Source organism: Engystomops pustulosus, chromosome 1 (genome assembly GCF_040894005.1).
Source record: "Engystomops pustulosus chromosome 1, aEngPut4.maternal, whole genome shotgun sequence".
NCBI classification, from domain to species: domain Eukaryota; kingdom Metazoa; phylum Chordata; class Amphibia; order Anura; family Leptodactylidae; genus Engystomops; species Engystomops pustulosus.
This window is the reverse complement of record NC_092411.1, coordinates 263047705-263070172: the sequence shown is the minus strand read 5'-3', so window position 1 is coordinate 263070172 and position 22468 is coordinate 263047705. Positions and strand designations below refer to the sequence as shown.

At 40.7% G+C, this 22468-nt stretch overlaps 1 protein-coding gene across 8 annotated transcripts in view; it reads left to right on the top strand.

The window, feature by feature from the left end:
- The window catches only part of SLIT2 (slit guidance ligand 2), a 213507-nt gene that overhangs the window by 7325 nt on the left and 183714 nt on the right, over positions 1-22468 (top strand). For all 8 annotated transcript variants that reach the window (XM_072126021.1, XM_072126022.1, XM_072126026.1 and 5 more), the window contains one exon: positions 6255-6326. In XM_072126021.1, coding sequence (XP_071982122.1) covers positions 6255-6326 — 72 coding nt within the window. The remainder of the gene's footprint in view (positions 1-6254; positions 6327-22468) is intronic.

The window sequence follows — 22468 nt, the reverse complement described above, 5'->3', positions numbered from 1 at the left end:
TTTTAGTTTTCAAAATATACTGCTTCACATAGGGGTGTTTTATGCTTGAGGGGAAGTTTGTCATGTTGGCTTTGAACTGTCTGTTGTGAGAGACTTTCTCAGTCTGTTCAGAGCAACTGAGAGCCCATATTTATGAGGCTTGTGCTGTAGGTATAGCTGTGTCTGGCTTGTTTTATCTACCATTACATAATCTGTTGGCTTTTTGATCTAATATGCCGGTCGATTTCAGTAAATGATTTATTATTTTGCCCTTAATACGACTATAGTTTATAATATCAGTCAGCAAATAACATTGTTATGCCTTTGGCCTTGATATTGGATCAGTGAAGTCCCTTCTAGGTTTGATGTTAGAGCGTTGGTCTGACAAGACTACTACTCCAAAATATTGGCATATGACAATGTCAATGTCTTCTTCTTATGTTTAGTGGAGTTAAATTTACAGATCAGCTCCCCTTCACCTGAATGATTGAACTCAACATGCCAAACATTTTGGGTTCGGGTCTCCGGACACCAACACAGACTTCAACGAGAAGTCAAACCGGAGTTCAGGGTTTGACCGAACAATCATTGGTACTGATGGATGGTGTTATCCCTTACATGTCATGGGCAAAGTTGTCAGTCCGGGTTCTTGTATCCAACACTGGAAGCAATTGCATCAGCAATTACATGCCACTGCCAGCTTTTTCCGTGGCATCTAAGGCCACCTACGTTCGGTGCCAGCACTAGGTACATAAACTCAGACTTCCGGTCCAGTTTGGCCAAATCCACTGGACCGAAATCTCCCTTGATCCACTCAATACTACTGACTAGGCATAAGAGCATAATCAACTTGTGTTGAGGTTGAAGTTCAATATTCACTAAAAAATTATAGAGTTTTGGATTTTTGAGGTATCACAAGTGTTCAGTTGTATGATGTATATGTTCAGCTGTGTCATGGACCTAAGCTCCTTAGCTCCATACACTACTGGTAAAGGGGAACTGCTCTCAACAAACATTAGGGTTCACAGCTCCAGGAATCAATGCTACTCGTATCCATAGGTTGCATCTAGTACTCTAGCAGTCTGAAGAAGTGGTTAAGACAAATACGTGACATTAATTCAAATGATGACAAATCATATATTATAGCAGGGTTCTTAATAAATATTGCTTTTGATTGGGTAATTCAGACTAAGTTGCAGTTTGATTTATCAAAGATTGGGGCTCATTTACTAAAAGTCCTGCGGCCGCACTTTGGTGGGATATTGCGCTGGGGATTATGTCGCACACAATCAGATTTCGGACTACGCGCAGGATTTAACATTTCAAATTGTGTCGCAAAACACTCACTTACATGCACGGGAAGGAGAAGGTGAACTCTGGTGGACCTCGGCGGGGAAGCTACTGGCGCAGGAACTCGGGTGCACAAGCTACGTGAATCGCGCCAGACTTCATCTTCGTCGGACCGTCCGGATCAGGGATTGCGGCAGGACCGGGTAAGTAAATTTGCCCCATTGTGTTCAATTTGGCAAAAGTGGTAATTCTTTGAAGCCCATATATACAGTATATTAGCTCTGTTATCCTGCCAGGAGTTTAGCTTGGATCAGTTGTACAATCGACCATCACATTATTTTAGCTACAAGCTACTGATGTTAATGGAAACTCCACTTGCATAGAGTTCTATATGACTTCTACTCATCCATAGAGCCTTCCTAGAAGCAAAGTTTTATAATCTTCTTCCCAGTAGTGTACTTGTTCATATTTTACAGCTCATAAGGCAGGGGTGTATAAGGAACCTAGAATTTCTGAGACTACACCGTTGATATGCGGCATCTCTCCTGCTGTGCGTTATTGTACTGTGTAGCGTTAAGCTTCAAGCTCTTTCTCGTGTGTTTCACACATAAGCAGGTCAGTCAAATAAAGTGGCCTGGACAATGTCTGCCAGCAATTTTTACCCTTACGGTCTGTCTTTATTACTGTGATGACCTGGGAGTCTCCTCCATCTGTTTTCTTCTAGAGGAACCTGTTGCTTTTTAGTAGTTTATGGAGTAGAGTTGCGTTTTATAAGTAGCTTGTTATTTAAGAATTTCATTATTTTCTTATAAAAACTAATTAAATTACTTGTTGGAACATATTTTCCTTCTCCAGTTACTCTTCCCAATTGGGAAAGTTCTTGTCAACTGGGAGAAGAAGCCAATAAGCTACTCCACCCTACAGGCAGGACCCATACTTGTACTTTAGTGTAGTATGTCTATCACTAGTTTATCCTGACAACTTGGAATAGATTGGAGTAACCACTTGCTGGTGGACCTTGCTGATGACTTTGGGATCTACACAAAACGTACAAAAACTTTTATTGTAGAATGTTGATCTGTGGTTTTATCCCATTGCCATTAGAGAGACAGGAATTTGGGACATTTTCCCAAATTATACATATCATTCACTGGTGGCTTTCTTTTAAAACTTAATTTATATTGAATTTTTAACATTTTATAACTGTAAAACAATGAAAAAGATACAAGGATCGAAGTAGACCCAGGAGAAACTGGTGGCTTTCAATTACGTCTGGATCTCTCATCAGCCATTCCTCAACTATGATACTAAATGAGAGATGCTGTTGCCCAGTATCTTTTATTTTATGTTGACCAAGAATCCAAGTTCCATTGATACAATTCTTGATGTGGCAACAGGATAGATATGGTTTTTAGTCTTTAAACTAGTGATATGTTTCTAGATTTCAATGGGGCCTATGAAGTTTGTTGGACATAGAAACTTTAAACCTTTGACCGAAAAGGGGCTATCAAGCAACTGGATGGATCAAAGGAAGGGCTCTTTTGGGATCTTATTCCTACATTATTACATATGTAAGAGCACTCTGCTTGTAACATCATGGATTGTTGTTTCCTTTGTGCTGAAGTCCACTTAGACCTATTTAAGAAGTCACTGTCTGAGAACTAGGAAAAGAAGGACAGAAGATTCTGGTTCCTTGAATGGAGACCAAGTTCTATATGAGCAGTTCTTTATAGAAGTTCCCAGCTGTTGTCCAAGAGTAAATATTTCATATTTGTGAGGAAAAGTCGAAAGAATCCCTTCTGTTTACAACTGCCAAGTCCATCTGATGGAGGTACATTGTTATCTGACAACCAATTCATCTCCTTGGGACCCTGGAATTCAGAACCATTTCTAAGGCAACCTAGAGATACATCACAAATATAGTTCTTTTCATGCACTCTCTAAACAAGGGTTACTGAGAATAGACCTTGCCTATATTCCCAAGTGAAAAGAGAAGCGGCTCTTAACTTTTTTATATGATTGAATGTGTTGAACAAAGGCTCACAATAGGAACAATTTTTGTACAAAGAGTTTTGGAAAATTTAATAAGAGAAATTTTCTAGCAAACATTAGATCATGTACGTGAACGTTTTTTACAGAACCGCAAGCCTTTGTGTGTTAAAAAATTAAATAAAGGTCATGAAACCGATTCCAAAAATGATCCCTGCAGACAAAAACTTCTTTGGATTTTCTCTGCATGTAATGCCTTCTATGACACCAAGAGCCTAAGCCAAACAATGGTTTGCGAAGGACATCATATTCTAATACCGAGAAGTCAATTCATGTCTATAACTTATTGCGCTCAATCAATGGGAGTCAAATCATACAATTGTCTTTATTATGCATGGTGGGGACTGGAGTGTTTTGCGCAACTCCCTTTTAGGTGTAAATCCTTGAGCTCACTGCTTGAAAAAGTCACAAAAACAAATGCCCCAATCCACCTAAGGCTAAGGCTCCATTCACACTGATGTGTGCCTGCTGTACCGTAGCACGGCGGGCACACGTCGGCGCCGGGGAGCGCTGCTCACTCCAACCCTCTCCATAGAGAAACATGGGGCGCAGCGCCGTATTCCGAGAAAAGATAGGACATGTCCTATCTTTTCACAGGGTACGGAGCGGTATGGTGCCCCAGTTGTGCAGCACGGTACCGCCCCCGTACGGCCCTGTGCGCCCATTGCCGTCTATGGGGAACGTATATATATATCCGTATATACGTCGGCTGTATATGCGTCCCCAATACGGCAGTGTGAATGCAGCCTAAGATACATCTTTATTATCTATCATCTATCTCATGTATCTTATACATATGTCTATGTACCATCTTATCTCTATCTATCCCATATGTATCTATTTAGTTATATAGACCGCTATCATCTATGTATCTATCTATTTATCTATCTCTCTCATCTCTATGTAACTCTGCCTTACTATTCTATAAATGAATGAATGTCAATTATTTTACTATATAATATCCATGGGCTGTTCTTGGTCTATCCTACATCTGTCTTTCTACCGTCTATCTTATTATTCTATCTATCTATTATTTCTCCTATATAATATCCATTACCTATCTCTCTATCCTAGTGATACGATACCACGCTGGCATGCCTGCTTAGTAAATTAATTTTCTTTGAGCCATTAGCATCAATCAGAGCAGCTCTTTAGGGTTTGCAGCGTATAGCGCACTACGCCATGGAGACTAGTATTACTCCTTCTGTGGACATTAATTTGAAATGATGGTGAGAAACTCTTTCCAGACCTTTTCACAAATTCCCAGCCAGAAAGGCTGTTTATTTTTCCCATGTCTATTTTTGATCGTATCCCTCCTCGACAGCGCGTGCTGGGCTCTCCTTACAGCCCGGGACAGATTGGGATGCGGTAGTTTACCTTTGCCTCCTCTCCTTGCCCTGTTCTTTCATTTTATTCTTTGTTTAGCCAGGGGGCAAAATTCCGAGCTGACATTCCTGGCATTTTTACAGCATGCATTGTTCTGCTGGGATAGGGTGTAATAATTCATATATAACTGGCATAGAGCAGGGGGCACATTGTAATGATCTGCTATTAAGACTTTAATTTTATTGGAGGTGAAGGGTTGAATTTAATAAGTTTGTACTTTTATACTGTGTGTCTCTTTGGTTAATTCTGTAACTTATCATATTATATTATTGACTATGTAACACTGCATTGTGCTCTTAGATACATGTGCTCTATATGGCACCATAGTGCAGAATGGGGGACTATATATTTTATGTTGCAAATATTCTACCAACCAAAATAGCCATCATTTGTTGAATTTGTTGGTAAAATATCCCCTCAAAAACTTGATATGTCTCCCCCCTGGGGGAATGTATTAAGATTGGCATTTTGCACACCAGTCTTAATTTTCCTCCCCACCGGCCCAAAGCAGGCCTTATCTACTTAGAGGCTCTGGCCTAGGAGATGTGGAAACCTTCCTCATCATGTCGGGTCTGGGCCTGTTTAGACCAGGTCTAACTTGGCAGAGATTGTAGCAATTGTCTTCGCTAAAAAATGGTGGAAATAGGGTTTGATGTATGTGTCGTAAGTACTACAGTCTCTGCCATAAAAATGATGAAGAGGGCATAATAAAAAAGGCCCATTAAGTCTATAGACAGTAGAGATAAGATGGTGGTGACCTAGCCTTCAGCCATGTTTCCAAATGCCCAAAGACCTGCTTACCTTGCCCCTCAGTAGGTGGGTGACCAGATCAGGGCCGGATTAAGGGTGGTTGGGGCCCCTGGGCGCAAACTGGTGGGGGCCCTTCCAACAATGTTTTTGGAAGTATATAGCCAGCCAGTCCCTGTAGTATATAGCCTGTCAGCTTCTGTAGTAGATAGCCTGCCAACCCCTATCATATATAGCTTGCAGCCCCCTGTAGTATATAGCCTATAGACCCTGTAGTATATAGCCTGCCAGCCCCCTGTAGTATATAGCCAGCTCCCTGTAGTATAAAGCCACCATCTCCCTTTAGAATATAGACTGCCACCCCATGCACATTGCACACAGAGACAGTCAGCGACTCAGCTTAGCTGAGTCCCTGACTGTCAGAAGCTGGTGGGGGCCCCTTTAAAAGTGAAAGTGGTGGGAGCTCCTCCTTTACTCCGGCCCTGGACCAGATAAAGGAAGATGTAAGAGAGATATGCACTATTATTAGATCAGTTATTGTGATGTTTCAACTATATTTTATGGTATGGCGCTGCTATTTGGGTGTTTTATGGCACTGTTATTAGGGCACTATTATGTTGCCACATGTCATAGGATGATTCAATATTCTTAGGATGTCCAGTGCTATTATGTGGACGCTACTGTATACTATCTACGTATCTTCATATAAAACAGTTCTAGCTGAGAAAATTTGTCATCTAGTGTCCAATAATATTTATAAAAATATTTCATTATGTTCCTTGTTTTCTTTGATTTTTTTTTAGGCGTTTGAATCGAAATAGTCTCCAGGTATTTCCTGAACTGCTTTTTCTGGGAACTCCAAAACTCTACAGACTGTAAGTACACTTTTATTCATCTCTTACCTTGATGCAGCATTGAAATCTAAATATTAAAAAATTAGTGTCCATATTTACGGTGAAAGTTGCCATCTTTGGCATATTCAAGATTTTTACTAGGAGTCAATTAAAATGATCTCCAATTGACTGGATTTTAAATTTTCTAATGCGAATGGAACAATATTTGAGAGTCCATTAAGGATATCCTGAAAACATGACCTGTTGCTGGTTCCTGGAGACTAGAACTTGAAAAGGGATCTGTAACCATATTTGCTTACCAGTTTTGGCTTCTCCTTAATTGACCAAAATTCTCCAGAGCCGCTAGAATCACCAACATGCCATCAGAAACTACACAAGGTGTAACATGGTGATCTTCTCAACACCATTTGGTAGCCATGTATTGATAAGTTATAAGCTGGTCGATATTTCTGTCTAATTTGTACATCTACAAACTTGTTGGATCTTTGAACGATGGAGAAGGCCTTCTCGTATTAAGCAAACACTCTACATAGAAATGTAAAAAGCACAATTTTTGGTAACATGGTATTAATAGTTTAATGTCTCGATCTGTTGATTAGTCTCTAGTCATTAGGATTTGATGTGACTGTCATCAATTTATGTGTTGGGAGAATTTTGCTTGGAATTTGCACGCTTTTACTCCAGAGGCTTGGCCTGAATATTCGCACTGTTATGCATTGGCTCCCGAAAGATTTATGGAAAACATTTCTTTACTCTTCATGCTGCGTATGAATAGTTTACCAGAGCGAGGGAGTTCATTTACGTGCCTATTAGTACTTATTACTGTGTTGTACAGTTGCCGGGTATACACTTCATATGTGATTATTGATACTATGGAAACAAATAATGACATTACTGTTTGGCATTCAGGTGCCTTATTATTGTATCATGGACATGTAGAGGGATACATGTAGCAGGTAATAAATGATAATCCTATCCTGATACGTGTCCCGGGGCCACTGATCACATGGACTCGTTTATTTTACCGTCCTTCAGAATAAAACTCTTGTCTATAAAACAAACAACATTCCTAACAGATGAAGCGTTCACGTAGATGAATGGCACCATATCTCAGTGATGAGCTCATATTAGATGCACCTTTTACATCCCCACATGTCTTTTTTCCTGATCTTTATCTACATTCCTGCCCAGGATGACAATGGAATATGTAAGACAAAGGTTAGGGCTGAACACTCAACAATGCTGTAAGAGCAAGTAGGAGGACAAAAATGTTCTGTCGTATCAATACGGATCCACACAAAGGATGTCTATAGTATTTGGCAATGGGCTTTCCCGTTGAAATCCAAAAACTAAAGTCGACATGCAGCAAAGTCGCCCATACCTATAAGATTGTATTCGGATAAAAGTAAGACCGGCCACCCATATAATATGTATAAGATAACCTGGCACTTCTATTCCAAATCTTGTGGTCACCTATATGTAAGAATCGGGAGGAATAGACTTTCTCTTACAGCAATCTACAATGTATGTATACCTTAAGATACTACTTAGAAAGCTTGCATACTTTAACTAGTTGTTGACTGAACTAATTTTGGTTAGGAGCCATTCCTCCTATCTTTCCCTTATTCATGCACTGTGGGTGTTGCAACTGTGTTTTTAATGAGGAGAGGAAATACTTATTCCGGACTTATCTTGGAAGAGTTAGCGAACCATATACACATTAGAAATCTGGAATATGTGGGTATTGCATATATTACAAAGGCATCAGAGTCTCACAAAATTAATAGATACTACTTACTTACGTGTAGTGTACGTGGGTATCCTAAATTACTGATAGGATTGTAAAGAGAACCATATTAAGTGTCAGAGGGGGTTCCTTGGGCCCACCAGACGTCATTCTGTTGGAAACAGATACTATCAGCCTCCAAATTTTGTTGTCTTCGGCTGTATCAATGAAATCCGGTATTAGGTTAGAGCCTTGGCATATCTTAGGATCCTCTCATACAGAATTTCCCACACAGAGTAGAAATTTCACAAAAGAGGGCATGCTTGTTTTTGTTAAGTTTTTTGTTGGGAAACTTAGTTGAGGGTAGTGCAACATTGCGAGACGTTTACTCAAAAATCCTCAGCAAATTAACATCTGCACCAAGTCTGAATCACAAAGAGTTCAGCAAACTCACATAACTGGGTTGGAAATATGCACTTAGTAATTGACTTCCAATGTGCTGACATCAGGTGTGGCCGGCCTCCATATTATATTTCATAATGCTATTCAGTAGCGTACAGGAGAGTAAATTAAAGGGAATCCAGTCTACAAAGAACAAGGGCACAGAACTGTGGTATCTGCGGTGTTAGATTTCCTCTGCCCAATGCTGATCAGACCATAAAGCAAATATCTACTAAAAGCTCATCTCTGCTTTTAAAGAAACATTGGAAAGACGGCGGAATCAATGCTGTGCAACAAGGCACATGTAAAATAGTCCATGCTTAATAGTATAACATGTAGCTCAGCTTGAATGAGTGAAGTCTTACTGTGGTTCAGTTATAGAGTCGGAGAGAACCAAGCCACGGCCTAATCCAGAGGAATAAGTCACAGGTCTGTATCTCTATTGAGCTACACCAGGGTGCCCATAAACATCTACAGGCTCCTATTGTACCTCCACAGCCAGTACCTTAAAGGGAACCTACCACCCCGATTCTACCTATAAAGGTAGAAGGGGTGGTAGGTGGATGAATGGGACGTGAGGATAGCCCTTTTTGGGCTAATCCTCACGTCCCGGCTATCTTTTTATAAAGTTTATTGCGGGCATATGCAAATTTATTTATGCGGCTACTGGGGCGTGGAGTAGCCGGACATGAGGCTACTAGTCGCGGCTACTCCACGCCCCAGTAGCCACATTACTCCGCCTACCATTTAATCTTCGGCGCGCAGCTCCTCGTAGCTGCGCGCCCTCGTCCGAGTCCCCCGGCATCTGCGGCCTACTGCGCATGCGCAGTGGCTCCGGCCCCGGAGCCGCGGCTACGCAGCCAAAGGCCTGGGTTCTGCGCATGCGCAGAACGCAGGGGACTCAGACGAGGGCGCGCAGCTATGAGGAGCTGCGCGCTGAAGACTAAATGGTAGGCGGAGTAATGTGGCTACTGGGGCGTGGAGTAGCCGCGACTAGTAGCCTCATGTCCGGCTACTCCACGCCCCAGTAGCCGCATAAATAAATTTGCATATGCCCGCAATAAACTTTATAAAAAGATAGCCGGGACGTGAGGATTAGCCCAAAAAGGGTTATCCTCACGTCCCATTCATCCACCTACCACCCCTTCTACCTTTATAGGTAGAATCTGGGTGGTAGGTTCCCTTTAAAGAACATTCTACTTTATGGCATGTGCCACCATTTCATGGAGCTACTATCTACCTAACCATAGTATAGCAAGTTTTTTAAGTTTTCTATGGTGTTAGAACTTGTAACAAGAGTCTGGGTATGATTGGTATGGGTTAGAACTCTTCCACCATTAACAGCCATCAATGGTTCAGGGAACCCCAGGTGGACCCATTCAATTAAATTCTTAGGATTGATGGGCTTCTGGCCTTATGAATTGGAGATAATGAACTTTTTAAGGTTATATTTACCTATATCTGGGGGCTTTTGTAGTTCTGCTCAATTATTGAAGAAAATGGAAGCCTCCATGTGTAAAATAATGGACACCAAAGGAGCCCAACAATCCAATAATGGGACACGATGTTCTTACATTCTGATGTCAGAGATGTGGAAGTAGACTAATACGATACATGGAAATGGATCTTCTAAACTATAAAAATCTTGGATCACGAAGCCACACAAAAGCAACTCTTTACTAGTGAAAGGAGAATGACTTCCATGCTGAGTTCACTTTTTGGTTTGATCTACTTGGTACAGCGAGCAGCCCCCCTTCCCTCCCAGCTCCTGTGCATACTAATCATTATATGACCTCTGGTTGTAAATGAGATGCCAGGTGAAAGGGGCTGCATGCTTGTTGTGTAGCCTAAAAGCAATATGAAAGAAAAAGAGGCTTGAGTGTATATGAATTATGATTAGCCACGGTTGATTGCCGCCAGCGGTCTACTATGCTTTCCCTTTACTGTCTGCTCCGGTTTCTCTTTGGACTGGCTTCACGAGCACCGCATGGTCGGGTCAAGAAGCTTGCCTAGAAACAGAAGTACAGTTGCAGCTGTGTTTGTTGGATCTGGAGACCAGTTTAAATAGCATTTCCATTTATCCAGTCCATTAACAGAACTCTGTAAAATAATACCAACTCTGCATAAACGACAGGACAGTGTAATAAAATTACAAGCACTTGTTGACAGACGGGGGGCGTAAGTAAGAGAGAAGCAAAATGGTTCCTGTCTAAATGAGTCCGAGGGTCTTTTTTTTTTAATATATATTTTTGGATAGACTTTTCTCAGAGGTATTTTTTACCTAATTACACCAAGAGCTCTCTGCAAATAAATAAATGGATTGGATTTTTTTTGGAACAATGTCCAAATTATTTGTGATTTCTGAGCGCTCATTCAGGCTTTATTTATTGGTTGATACGGATAGTTTCATCTGGCGGAGGTCGGGAAAATTGGGAGCTGTTAAAAAGTGAGTGTTTAATATTACAGGCAAAACAATGACATAAGTTTGGGTAGTTTGGGACTTGTTGCTGCTGTTCTCGGACATGAAGTGCTTGGAAGGTTGAAGAGAGACATCAAAATATTGTAACAAGAGGAAATCGCTTGGATTTAATGTTGTGTTCTTGGATTTACAAGCTCTCAGGCTGTTCTTTTTTTTGACGTAAGGGAATTTGCATCACATACATTTCTTAAATATACACCTTTGGGACCCAAACGTATAGGAGAAATTTGAGCCCCTTTCCTCCCTTTACCAAGCTACGTACAGTCATGTTGGACTGGCCCACCAGAGAACCGGAAGATTCTATAGTGGGTCTAAGGTTAAACATAAAAGTTGACTTTGAAGGCAACTAGAGCTAGGAGTTGATGGAGAATTTTATGTGGTGGCCCAATAAACAATGTTCTGACACTGCCTACAGTTTGGTCAGCTAGTAATATTCATTGGTGTAAATTGCGAGACCCCCAGTAAGACAACGCCAACTATTCCTCCCGTCTGCAGCCAAAAACCCTAGTTCTTATCTACAAACTACATATCTACAAAGTACATATCATATACAATAAAAAAAATATCAAGGCTTGTACTGGTGTACAGGCCATTAAGAAGTTGTAGTTGCATGGCCAAGAATTGTGACCTTAACACCTAAATGGGCTGGGAGGGTCGCAAAGAGATACCGTACTGGGGCGGTCAGTGGGTCGGGGCATTTAATGGGTTTGGAATTCCCAGTGCTGGCACATTAGCTAATAGCTAAGCAAAGGTTATCGCACAATTCTTTGCCATACGGCTCCTGGCATAGAATCGATCTGATTTCACTCCTGCTCTATAACATGGTACCTGAAAAAACAAGTTCCCTTTTAATATAGTCACAATTTAGAAGTAAAATGGTGCATATTAAAGGTATTTCTTAATGCGATGCGCAGGGATTATGCAGGGACTAACTCTGTGACTTGGTTGCAGGTAGCTGCTGTATCTTATCTACATGGTATAAGTGGACTCCCATATTATCATGCTAGATCAGGACAACCACTGTGTGGCCATCATCCATTGCTCAGTCACATCGCTCAGGATATCTTCATTCTACATCTGACACCCTGGTCTACAGCTCTCCTCTTTAGAAAGAGCCAGATTTGCGTCCCCACCCTCATGACATTGTAGGTTTTGTTTCTACTATTCCAATTATAATCAACTGAAATAGTTGCAAATTCCATGATAAAAGAAGAAAATATGCCCTAGACATTATGATTTCCACAACTCCTAGTACAGTTCAGCACATGCTAAGAGTTGTAGTTTTGTTACGGTGGGACTGTGATAGTTTGGTGACTGATGAGAACGAAAAAAAAACAACATAAAAATGGAATAAAATACAGCCATAAAGCACTTCCCAGCGTACAGATTCCAGGGAATGGCTGTATCGCAGGTTGTAACGCTTTCCATTACTCTTCACTTTGTTCAGCATTGACCTAAATGCTCATGACAGTGTCGCCCAACCTCTCTAACGTTATCCAAGAGAAAAATGCTGCCCGCTGACAGAAATCGATGCTGACTACTGTGTGTCTCTCTCAGGGTTAATCAATAGACTAGTTAGCATGTTAACCAAATAGATTCATTACAAACCTGCACATAAAATGATGTGTAATGGCTCTATACATGACCCCGCAGCCTGTTCATAGGGATTTAACGCATGTGCACCCTCCGCTATTGCTTGACATTGAGACAAAGATGGAAACCAAAGCTGGGGGCTTTTATGTGAGACATTCAATCTGGACCAGCACCTCTGAAAGACAGGGCTATACAGGGCTCCACTGGCACAGTTCCAGCATCGGACCCTATAGACTCAGCACTCCCAGAGACCTGTTGGAAGGTCACATGTGCGGTAAACCCTCCATTTAGCCATACAGTAAGAGGATACATTCTGAAGATAGATAAATCGTAAAATGTACTTATGACTAGTGATGAGCAGACTTGAACCACAATGTTCAGGTCTATGCCGAACATTGTGGTTTTAGGCCACAACTGGCGCCAACATATAGGCCTCATTTAAACGAAAGGTGAGCTCGCCCATGCTACAAGCACACGTCAGCACGCTGGAAAGGAAATAGCGCCCTACGCCCGTTCTTACGGCCAAAGGTAAAGCAAGTTCTATTTTTTTTGCGGTCAAATAATGGTGAACACACATTGTGCTCACCATACCGGGCCTGAGCATCATAGCCGTGTATGGTGAACATATGTCCGGCCACAAATTTGTAATTGTGTGCATGGGGCCTTACAGGAATAAAGACTCCATTAGCATTGGACAGCACTGATTGTGGATGTTACCGGTGGCGGAGAGTGTTTGGTTTCCGGGCTTGAATGGAACTTTCAGGCAGAACCTGAACTTGAATGGGTCTGCTCATCCCTACTTATGACCAATCCCATGAATATGTCCTAAATAATAAAAGATGAGAATACCTTTCACAACTTGATTACTATTTAAACTTCGCGGATATGAGAAATCTGAAACCCTATTGCTCAGCGTGCGATTAGCAGGGCATTATGGGAGAGATGTAGTTTTGCAATAGGTTGGGGAGCTCTACCCTAGAGGTTCATAGTACAGGTTACACAATGGTAAAAATAATACTTTTATTATTTTATTCTGCTAATAGGATGTAATACCGTTATGTGTGTGGCACGATGTGACAGTGTTGCGTTTGTTATGTTTAATCCGTGTGATCAACCAGAAAACGACAATGAAATTAATTGTCATATTATCTATAGGTTTACACAATTTCTAATACAAACATGGCTGAATGCAGTGTGTCAGCTCAGATTACAGCGCGGGGAAGTGGATGTGTCACATATTCTCGTCCTCCGCTTCATTATTCCGCAGGTCCGCTTGGCCCCTGCCACAATAAATTCAACAACAGTACCGCTGGAATTGCAGGTTACTGTTGCTACGGTTACCGTTGTCCGACAGATTGACATCATTAGTCATACAGTGATCTGCCATGATAGCTACCGCTGATTTTGTTCTCTGAAGAGGACACTAAAGACCTTCTCAAGCAGCAGCGAGATGGCAATCCATTATTTGTATGTAATTGAAGGGAGATGTGGACTTCTTAGCCTGAAAACACCAGTAGATTACTCAGGCGGCTAGAAATATGATAAACAGCAACTTTGTAAGATCTCGTCTCAGTACGTCTTGTGGGAAAGTGATGAAAATGACATATCCCGCGTCCTTGAGGAAAGTACAAATATCATTGTGTGATAACTTCCTATAAAAACACAAGGATAAGTGTTTTTGCTCATACATATAGGCCCTCAAGATATTGGCCCTTGTTTGTCCTTGTCTTTTATAATTATATTCAATTAGAATTTACATTTTGTTATCTTAGACCTCATAAGCGTCGGACTTGTTTTTGACCGTGTGCTATCCATTGTTACAACATCTAACGCATTTTCCCATGCATTTCTATGGCCTGCCCTGGCTTACACAGCCACATGTGCGAGCAAAACTGACCCCAAACTACTAGAAGATCATATTTCTGCCCATGCTTGTGGCTCGGACAACCATCTTCTAGTGTCATCAGCATGTGAGAGGACCTCACCAGGTTGCTAACAATGGCTCACGGTTGTTTTGTGGCTTGAGAGCAGCAGATGTTAATAGGTAGTGTTCGATCTACAAAACTGTAGATGCCTACAACAACCAATCACAGCACAGCTTTCATATTTGAAGAACACTTTGAGAAACAGAAGCTGTTCTGTGAATGGTTGCTACCGGGAAAAGTTTTGTTTAAAGAAAGTTTTATATCTCTTCTGGATGACCATACACAAACAAGAAAAAGTTTGGCAGCTCACCCAAATCAATGTACCTCTGCCCTCACCGATGCACAGACGGGTCTAAACTCAGCATGCGTAGGTCAAACGGAAAGAGAATTCTCTGACACTCAAGGAGATGCGGTAAATTCACATATCTGTATTTGTATCCACGGGAAACCACAGTCATGAGCCAGAGCGATGTGTTTAGAGAACAGTCTTCAACTTGGACCAAGTCTGGAAATGTGTAGGTTACTGCGGTATCTCATGCCAATTGTGGATCTTTTTAATGGATACAAATAAAGTTATGGGATTTTACCACATCCCCTTGAATGCCGAAGAATTCTTTCCATTTGACCCCTCCTTGATGTCAGGTCTTCTACATGCCATTATTCTTAAACAAATGGTCCTGGCATTTGTTTCCTTCACTCGCCCCATTCTAATTCTTTGGTGATATTACCCTCATCAACTTGATGAGGGATTTGTGATGCTTTTAGATTATGCAACATTTGGAAGGTATATGCCAAGTCACCTCTACCCCAGATCTACCCCACCTCTACATCACCTCTACCCCAGCTCATGGGCCTCATAGTCTAGGCTTATGCTCTTGGTGGGCCACTAAACTTCCTAAATGGCTTATGATTAGAAATTCCTGAAAAATGAACACATCCGATAGATTTATCTCAATGAACCCAACACTATTAAAAATGTACATGCCCATTTTTTTTTTCAGGAACCAAAAAAATTGATCATGAACACTCCAATCGGATAAACCTAAGTGATATTCTACTGTACAATAATGAATAAAATGTAATTATTCCCATTACAGCCGGACACGTGTGAGTTTGTCAGCTATTCTACCCAGCCACCGAAGCAAGAGAGCAACCTACTGTCAGCCACCTCTGGAGGCAACTTATCTGTCATGGCTTGGGTTCTTCAACTTGACTCTTCCTTCTCCCAATATATAGAAAAGGAGTCTGTGAAATAACCCATATGGTGCCATTTAGGAGCTTTTAGTGGGCCACAAACAAATGAAGTGATACAGAGATCACATTTTTATGGATCTACAAAGTGCAGTGGTCCTGATGCAGCCAGAGGCTGAATGTGTCAATCAAGGTTAATTGGGTGATGGTTCCACACAAAATTGAGGCCCTGCAGAGAATTTGGGCCTGCCGTCATTCCACTTACAGTCTGATTTGAATAACCATAAAAAGGCGATTATCTATGCATTGCCTCATTGGTTTCTAGTCACAAATATATGTTTCTGCTTCTATTAAAGACCCCTTCACTGAACTTGTATTAGTTTGGGACCTGAGTGCCTCCCTTTAATATTGGTTGCAATAAATTACCCCCCACCCTGTATAGCCCCATTTAAAATCCATGACTTGTCGTTTTTTTGCCCGTCTTGTAAATCATTTTCTTCTATTTGGAATTTTTTCTGTTGTAAAAACAGTATCATCAGATTTATTTTTCGGTTAACTTCTTATGTAGTCTTCTGAAAACAATAATCCGCTGAGCCGGAGAGCTTCATGCTTCAGAGCCCGCCGTTTATTGCAGATGAAATGTATATTGTTGGTGGGAGTGAAGCATAAATCCTTTATCTGATGCTTCGCCCGGGCAGAGTGGAAAGATTCATTCTGTCTAATATGTGCTTTGTGTAAATGACCTGCTTTCTAACCAGTCAGACATTATCTGTTATCAACTGGTGACAAAGGGAAATTGATGATACTTTGTATTGCAAACTCGTAACTTCTCCAAGTCTTAGCGGAAGCTGGCAGAAATGACTTGGAGATAATAAGTTCTGAGGTCTCCAAAACTTATACATTAAAGCTACAGCCCGAAGTCGTTGTGGTCTAAGTGCATTACCCTATCCCATATGTTATTGGGAATGAAAGGGTTTTACAACTTGCCAATTCGCCACTTACTGCAATATGCGATGCAAAATCGGTAACAGTCCGATTTCAGTTATCATTTACCACCTATTATACTGGGGTCTTTATATGTGCAACTTTTACCTCTGCCTACCTAATTGGTAACCTGATGACTATGGTTAAAGGAAATCTACTATCAAAATGTAGCATGATAACCCAGGGACAATAGATCCAGGCACCATGACTGTGGTGATCTTCTTATATTTGTTATCAATGGCCTCATTGATTAAGTTATTTAAAATTACGTGATTGAGCCTAGGGAAGTAAGCAGAGCCCCTCAGTGCTACAATGTTACAATGAGGAGCATGTCTTACCCAGCCCCCTGTTCTCTCCCTCCTCCCACTGCCTGTGGTAATCTAAGCAGCAGCAGGAAGTGCAGGACCTGCACTGCTCATTGTAACAGCATGTGAATATGTAACACCCCAGGGCCCTTCATGCTCATTAATATTTAGAAAGAAGGAGGCCATGAATAACAAATATAAAAGATTATCCTGGATTTAGGAGGAAGTGTCGCTGGTTTATCAAGATAGATTTTGGTGAAAAACTTTCTTTAAAACTGGCCTTCTCTATTAGAGCAGTGTCATTTCATCCACAGGATAGGCCAAATGTCTAACTTTATCCCAAATGCAGGAAGAGGAGAAGAGGGTTGAATTTGAAAGGCATAGCTTTCAATTGAGAAAGAAATATACCCCCCCCCATTCACACCTAGGCTACATGAACACAGTCATGTGTGCTAAGAGGGCAACGTTACAGTGGTCCCAGCATTGTCCATAGGAAGTGAGCGGCCGCACTGTAATCTGGGTAGACACAGGGCCTGCTCTATATTTTGCACAAAGGGCTTGGACCATGCATTAGTGCGCCATGCTCATGCACAATGCAGGTCTGTAGGTCTGTAGTATTTTATTATATATATATATATATATATATATATATATATATATATATATATATATATATATATATATGATGAATCTTACTATTTCACGAAAGAGAAAAGACTAAACAAGGTCTCCTGTAGGCCAACAAGGGCATTTGCCGGCTTATTGCAGCTTACTGGCATTGTGCGCTCTGTTTATTTCTCGAGTAATATTAATCCACGGCTATAGGAAGAAGTTTCACCATCATCTGCCAATCAACATTGGAAAAACAAGTTTCTTTCCAGAAAGGATTTGAGATGCTGACGAAGGAATAAAGAGAGTCCCTTGACTAATATATAAAGAGGGAAGCAGCTGCACTCTGGAAAGTCTATGAAGAGTCATTGTACTATTAACTACCCTGTCACAGGACTAGTCCATTTTATTTCGATGATAAATTAAACCGGCTGTCCACCTTATTCCTGACTCAGCTTTCACTGTCTTCTAAGGATCATTTACCCAGTGCAAATCATTCATCCCGTATGCTCGCGGATAGATTATTGCGGTCGAGTTTTGTTTTAGCTTTACAAATGGATGTACAATTGAAATGCAAAGTTGAACGACAGATGTAGCAACGCTCAAAAACCTCAACTCTGCTGCATCTTTTTGAATTGAAAATAAGTGGGGAGTGACTGTAATTGAATCTACTGTATTATTAATTTATTATTATATTATTATTCATTGTTCACCCTCCCAAGCAAAGAAGAGAAATCTATTACCAAGCAGATCCTAATGAACCCTGATGGACACTATAGTGTGAGCTTTCCGGTTGCCATGAGGTTTCTCGTATTTTTGATTGTAGAAATAGTGCTACAGAATACAACTGATGCTGTATAAAATATCATACCTCACCCATGATTCCCCATGGAATGGAGAATCTATGTGTACAGAATTGGACAGTTTGTTTGAGCCTTAAGCCCAAAGCTACCTGCAGTAGTTCAATGTGTTAAGGTGGACATAGACATTAAATCGGTCCAGTGATGTACAACTGACCTATCAACTAATGTGCGTATGAGCAGAATAAGACCACCATAGCTCCTGGGCTCTATAAAAATTGTGGAGTAACTTTCTGCTTTTATTGGTGAAATTAATGGACCTTGTGGAGGACCCTTTAAAGGGCTGTTTTATACAAATTTTTCAGGAGCTTGCACTCATGTATGAAGAGTGCAAGACTAGAGATCCCTCTACAGGGCATGTTTCAAACTTGGTGGATTGTTTGGGTGGCCATGAGCCCCCTAGATGCCTTGGGCACCTGGCAGCCACCCAAATCACCTGCATTATGATACTTTACTGGGCTCTTTGGAGAAATAAATCTCCATCCGAGATCTTGGGTAAATAGTTACTCTCTTCGTATTATTATTAAGAGCACCTCCATAAGAAGCTTGGTCAAGAGTGCTTGGAATAGCTATCAACTAAACCCTTGTTAAGTAGATTGAAAGCTTTTGGACAACCAATGGACAAAACCAAAATGGCAGTTCAGTGAACATCAGCCAATACTTGATTTAGGTGCTAGAGCTGTATTCTTGACTTGCTTAGAACAACCATCTAAGATATATTCTAAATGGCTTAAAAAAAGACTTTAAGGTTAAGGGATTGTCTTTTTGTCATAGTGGTTATAATAGGAAATTATGATTTCTGGAATAAAATGTATTGACATATGGGGACTACTGACTACTGATTACTGTAGACGTGGTCAATGGACCTGAGAGAAATCATCTTGAAAATATTTATGAGGTTGAGGTTATAGCTTTGGATATTAGACTTTGAGTATTGACTTTTAGGTGACTACATGATTCAGGTTGACTTATTGATGAATCCATAAACATTATGATGTTGCGTATTGGCTTCACTTGAATTAGGAGTTCTGTAATATTAATTTGGACTTTAATTTTCTTTGACAATTTGGAAATTATGTCACTATTCCAGAATTTCAGTTCCTGGAATTTTTATTAGATGAATAGAAGAGATACAAAGATCTGGAAGAAACAATGTCGCTCCTTTCCTCTTGCCGTTCTATTCTCGTTTGCATTACTGTACGTTTTTGGCATATTGGAGGCAGTGGACTGTGTCTAACAGGCATTAATCTACAGGCCTTGTTAATTTCTGGGCATGTGTTTTCAGCGTCTTGACTGCCAGGATCCAACATTCTGGAGATAATTTGTCTTCCTTGCGTCTGGTAAGGGAGGGCTGGTTATTAGCGCTTTTATATTGTGGAAATGTTTTTTTTTTTGTTTTCTAAAATGATTATTATTATTAGAAAAGCATTGTCGATGGAAATGATAGGTGATAGTTGAGCTGACACGTGCTATGAACCATTGAGATAAACAATGATTTGCCTCATTATCGTAGGATATAACAAGAGGGCAATGTTATATATGGCACAGGATAGAATTGTTGAAGGTCTTCTAATGGTTCGTTGTTGGTTCCATTTACATCTCTTCTTCTACAGTTCTAATGGCTATCACTTGCTTCTGTGAAGGGTTAAAAGTTGTCACACATAGCTGAGCCGGACTCAGACCCTCTAACTGATGGCGAAGAAAACTTTTTCCTGTAGTTTAACACAATCAAGAAAGCACCTGGTTTGGTGTAGAAGTTAATTGTGCTGATTTTATTTTCCGGGTCGTCCTAATGTAGTCTGTGAACTTTGTAGTATCCATATTTTACTGTGCAGCCTTGACTTGTAAGCCCAGCAGTCTACAAAGTGCTCCAGGCATTTAAGGTTTTGTCTTTCCTGTGATATAGGAAACCACCAAGGTTTAGTTAAGTAGGAAACTGAATCCTGATGACGGAAGTAGTGAGAAAGCAAAGGGCCATGTCCAATCTATTAATCTAGTATTATTAGGCTCGGGGAGAGAATCTAGAAATGCATTAAAAAACTTATCCTTGACTAAATGGTGTCTATAGAAATTATATGATCTTTGCTGTGATAAAAGTTTTAAGAGTTTCAACATATTGCTCTGGTTAATGTTAGAAAATTATGAAATTGTTATTCCAGGAGGCAATTTTTTGGTCATATTCTGATAATATTTCGTAATATGATGGATCCAATAATATTATACTATTATACTCAGTGGTGATTCATATTTTTCACTAATATCCTGAATAATATTGTCTGAGAAATGGAGAAAATTTGTAAAAGGTTTAGTATTCTGCTAACAGGCAAAGTGGGAAATATATGAAATTGGAATTCCTTAGCTTCCCTGAAAAACATATCCCAGTTCTTGGGTAACCGCTGGGAAAAATGGCATCCAAGCAGGGGTGTAACTACAGCAGTAGAAACCATAGCAGCTGCTATGGGGCCCACAGTGTCCAACCTGACACACTAAACAATATAGAATTATTATTATTATTATTATTAGGGATGTGCAACTGTATATACATATTATGCTGAGGGGGTTTGGGCGACCCATTTAGACGTCTGCTATGCGGCCCTGCCTCTCCTAGTTATGCCCCTGGATCCAAGATATAAAGGGTGACAAAGAGTTATGAAGGTCTGGGTGCCAGACCAAAATGTGTTATGCAGTTCTTTGTAATGTATACTTGTTCACTGATTTATTCATGCATTTGTGATTCCTCTTGGTGACTATTTGTGGGATGGTCATGACAGTCCCTTATAGTCCCAATATTCATTGTTGTATATTATGGCTTCATGGTCTTGACCAACATCAACCAGTGCTTCATAGAACCTTATAATTGGTTACTAGTACCTTTAGACCTTTAGTATATACATCCTCCATGAACGTATGGAGGATGTATATACGGCTGACTTATATACAGCGTATATACGTCCCCCATACATCACAATGGCCTCTTGGTGCCGTAAGGGAGTGCTACGGTGCCACACATGTGCGGCACCATACCGTTCCAAAGTCCATAGAAAGAAAGGACATGTCCTATCTTTCTACGGAATACGGCGCCATGTGCTGTGTATTTCGATGGAGAGGGGTGAGGGTGAGCAGGGCTCTACCCCTCATCCTCTCCTCTGGCGCCAATGTATGCCCGCCATACTACGGTAAGCCAGGCATACATCGTGTGCATGTAACCTAACACCATTTGCAATGGTTTGTTCCCTATCATTCCTTCTCTTAACATCATCTTGAAAGGAGATTCAAGAGGCTTCCAAAAACATAACATAATACGTCTCTGCTACGATTGGGTTTTGGCGGTTTTGTTACAATGTTTATAAAGGTTCAGAGTGTCTAGTTCCATAGAACCCCAATTTCATAGAAGTGAAGTGATTCATTAATACTACAATCCTCAGCTTTACTAGAAACAGCTTATAACTCAGAAACTTTAACAAAAGGGCAATTTTGAGATCTTCCATTTACAGGGTTCTCTTCAAGTAACTCTCTAATGTATTCTTGTAAGTTCACGAGAGGTGACCCTATACTTTAAGGAGCTTGGACATACTGAATAGCGGCAAAAATCCCTAAAGAGCGGTTGATTGCTTTGCCGCTGATAATGGAAAGTTCTCCTGTTTTCAAGCTGTTTGTTCTACTTACTAAACTAACAGAATTTTTCTTCAAACCAAGGGAAATACAGCACTGGAGAAAGAAAGCGAGAGGGTGAAAAGTCGTAGTTGGCCAACAATTGTTCCTAATCCCTACAAAATGCTGCAGAAATTCAATTTATTCTTCCTCTCTCCAAGTGTTACCTAGGTCACTGGGCGATGGGAAAACCAAACTGGAAGTGGACTAGGCCTTATCTTTGTTTTGTGTCTAGATGCTTAACCTTAGACACCATAAGGCATCTTAAAGTGTGGTGGGAACTTGATGTAGAGCATTAGCCCCATGTCCTTTATTGCACTAGATTTCTAATAGCCCCCGCCACCAAAGAAGAAATAGCTCTGTTTACATTATGGTGTTAAATGATCATTTAATTAACAC